Raw genomic sequence first — 3,712 nt, 5'->3', positions numbered from 1 at the left:
AGAACAACTCAAGAAGCTAATTGGAAAGGGGATTTCTTACTCAATTGATCGTCGTCCTTCCAACATCATTGATTGCCACCAAAAAAAATGGGTAGGTGTGCACTTTGATTCCTTGAAAGCCGGTTTGCGCATCCCCTTTGACCCATTCCTTGTTGACTTCGTGAATTATTACGGCATAGTTCCAGGTCAGATAGCACCCAACGCACACCGTATTCTTGCATGCTACCCTCAGATTTGCAAACGTCACCAAGTGCCTTGTACACTAGAACTCTTCAATTTTCTCCATCTGGTAAAGTGCATGGGGAAGAACCATCGCAACGGTTTTGTCATTATCCAATGTCGTGGGACGGCTGGGAAAGTTTCTGACTTGCCTGACAACAACCGTAGATGGAAAGAGAAATTTCTTCGGGTTCGTCTGGATGGTGATCTTCCTTTCAAAAATGAATGGTCTCGTCGGATGCGTAAGTGCGTGGTACCCCCTGAGACTCCAGAGATTCACATTGCTGTTNCACGATTTGTTATTTCTTATTAACATCCAGGAGCGCCGGATATTGATCCTGAATTAAAGGAACTGCTAGGTGCAGGCGCAAGCGGGAGTAGTCGACCCGGATTGCCAAAGATTATTTTGAAAAAGAAATTTGTACCTCCTACTATCCCTCGTTATGAATTTGGTAGCCCTGGCTTTCCTTCTGCTCCGTTTCCCCCTAAATCACATGGGAAGCGTCCCATAGGTGAGGTTGAAAGTGAGGTGTCGGGGAACGCTTTTGCCACTTGTCCTAACCTCGATGGGGGGTCTCCACTTGTGAGCGCGTTGACCCGCGCACCAGTTGATTTGCGAAAAATGTTCGATCTGTTACTCCAACTGAGTCCTCCACCCTCGGGCATCGCCACTTTGTCCAACGAAAAAGTTGCTGAGCAGCTAGCCCATCACCTAGCTAACGTACTTACTCCAATCATTGAGTCGATGATCTCTCTTTTCTTCGTTTGATACTTTCTAAACTGTGGTTTATGATCGTGTTTATGTCAGGTTGCTAGCACAGGCGCCGAGCTGTTCCTGCGATGCCAGCTTACTGCTATAGGATGGGAAAAGGAAACACAATCACTCAGGGCCACCGTGAGGGATCAGGAAAACCAACTCGAATCTCGTCGAGAACAAATATCCCATTTGGACGCCCAACTCTATTCTTTGGGACAGTATCCAAATTCCGATCAGTTTCGTCGAGATGCCATTGCTTATTTCGTATCTCGACCATCCGAGGTGCCCGGTCTGTTATCTGCTTTATGTCCCTCCGAGGATGCGGCCATTCCTTTGTTCCATATGTTCCGAGAAGACCCAGTGATATCAGCGATGATACGTAAGGTGACCGCATGGGGTTATCTCAAAGGAACAAGGGGCATGCAACAAACTTTGTATCACATATTACAAAATGCTCTCCCTGAGGATTGGGAATCGGTTCGTACCGTTCTGCCCGAAGATCTGACACCTCCTGGTCCAGAGCCCTTCAAGAAGCCTCCGACGGGTCCTTCCTCATCGCGTGGTCAAGATCCATGATTGTTTTGTCCTCCATAGTCGTAGTTGCTTGTTTGTGGAGTGTGATCGGGAGACCGACCCCGCTTGTGTCGGTTGTACTTTTAACTTTGCGTGTATGAATCATTTCCTTCCTTCACTTTGTCATTACGTAACATGTTGTTTCCTTGATTGGGTGTTTGCTCGTGGACGCCATTGGTTGATTTGTCGACAGATGCCTCACATCCATGTGGTCAATTGACATATCACTTTGTCACAAGTTACTTGACATCAGAGTGGTTGGCCAAGTGTACGTTGCCATCCAGGTGGCCGATCGTCCGTTGCTCCTCATCCAAGCGATTTGTCTACCGATTGCTCGCCATACCGACATAGATTGTTTATCGTCCAAGTGATTGGTCAAAACACGGTAGATTACTACACACCAAGTAATCTGTCGATATGCAAGTGGTTGTTCAACATATCACTCTGTCAATGGCTTGATGTTGAAGTGGTTGTTGTCCGTTGAAGGTGGCTAGGCTTCCCAGCGGATGATCGACCAGATTGCATAACATTCAAGTGGTCGAATCGCCCGTCACACGAAGTGCTTAGTAAACAGGTGTAGGTTGATTGGCGTCCACAAATGCTTCGCTCGTCAGTGCAGGTTGTGCTTAGTTGGCTGGGGCAGGTTGATCGGCATCCACAAGTGTTTCGCGTTGGTGCGGGTTGTGCTTGGTTGGCTGGTGCAGGTTGATCGGCATCCGCAAGTGTTTCGCTCGTTGGTGCGGGTTGTGCTTGGTTGGCTGGTGCAGGTTGATCGGCATCCGCAAGTGTTTCGCTCGTCGGTGCAGGTTGTGCTTGGTTGGCTGGTGTTGGTTGCTTGACTCCGAAGATGTTGGTCGACTGATCAACCATCTTGCAAATTCCTTGACAAAAGATAATATTCAAGCTTCTCTATGCTTTCTTGCAGTTTTTCAAGTAGTACATTCTCTTATCTCTTCAAGCTTCTCTATGCTTTCTTGCAATTTCTCAAGTAGTATATTCTTCCATCCAACTCTCGCTGCTAACAAACTTGCACAACTTGGCTGGTGGTTACATTTACTCGTGCATGTCGAACAAAACCCCAAACGAAGATTCGTGCAGGTTGAACAAAACCCCAAACGAAGATTCGTGCAGGTCAAACAAAACCCCAAACGGAGATCCGTGCAGGTCGAACAAAACCCCAAACAGAGATCCGTGCAGGTCGAANCGAACAAAACCCCAAACGGAGATCCGTGCAGGTCGAATAAAACCCCAAACGAAAATTCGTGCAGGTCGAACACAACCCCAAACGAAAATTCGTGCAGGTCGAACACAACCCCAAACGAATGCGCAGGTCGAACACAACCCCAAACGAACGTGCAGGTCGAACAAAACTCCAAACGAAGAAGTCTAAGACTTGTAGGATCCCATGGTCAGACAGCTGACCCACTCTTCCATGCATCTTGGTAGTCCATCCGACCAGCTAAGCCTTCCGTTCCGCTTGTAGTGCGTTCTTTGAGCCGCTTCTTTGTAATCATTCGTGATGTTTGTCGATCATGGTTACCTCGAACCCCCAATCGGAATTTAGCACTCTTTCGAATTCGATTGAAAACACTTCTGCGTTATATGACGTCATCCTGTCGATGCTTTTTATGTTCTTCTCGATCTAGTCTTTGCGTACGATTCGCCAATCAAACTTCCCCTTGGTTGCTCCCTTGAGGTTGTGGATGCGACTGTTGTACATCTTGGTTGCTCCCTTGAGGTTGTGGATGCGACTGTTGTACATGTTGGTTGCTCCCTTGAGGTTGTGGATGCGACTGTTGTACATGGAAGTTGCTCCCTTGAGGTTGTGGATGCGACTGTTGTACATGGAAAAGGCTCCCTTGAGGTTGTGGATGCGACTGTTGTACATGGAAAAGTTGAGGCAGAGGTTGTGGATGCGACTGTTGTACATGGAAAAGTTGAGGCATTTGTTGTTGAGCGATAGGACTCTGAGGGTTCGTCATCATTCGGGGGGTGGGTGTTGTAACATAGTACCCAAGAGTTCCCAGCCCTGGTTGGCATATCGGTGTGGACCCATGTTGCGGTGCTCCTTGTATTTGATTCCTTCCCAATATTTCTGGTGTTGAGGTCAAGCCTACTGGTAGCAACATGGCACATGTAATTGTCATTTGAAAGTTTGTTTGT

General features: G+C 47.5%; 1 protein-coding gene across 1 annotated transcript; it reads left to right on the top strand.

The window, feature by feature from the left end:
• The first annotated feature begins 457 nt into the window (after positions 1–457).
• LOC116012929 lies at positions 458–3,512 on the top strand. The gene is made up of 4 exons (XM_031252598.1): positions 458–461; positions 540–940; positions 1,028–1,355; positions 3,196–3,512. Exons 1-4 carry the CDS (start codon positions 458–460, stop codon positions 3,510–3,512), a joined length of 1,050 nt encoding a protein of 349 aa, XP_031108458.1.
• Positions 3,513–3,712: the final 200 nt, after the last annotated feature.

The sequence above is a fragment of the Ipomoea triloba genome, chromosome 3, assembly GCF_003576645.1.
Source record: "Ipomoea triloba cultivar NCNSP0323 chromosome 3, ASM357664v1".
NCBI lineage: Eukaryota > Viridiplantae > Streptophyta > Magnoliopsida > Solanales > Convolvulaceae > Ipomoea > Ipomoea triloba.
The sequence above is the reverse complement of the archived record's forward strand: the minus strand, read 5'-3'. Positions and strand labels throughout refer to the sequence as shown.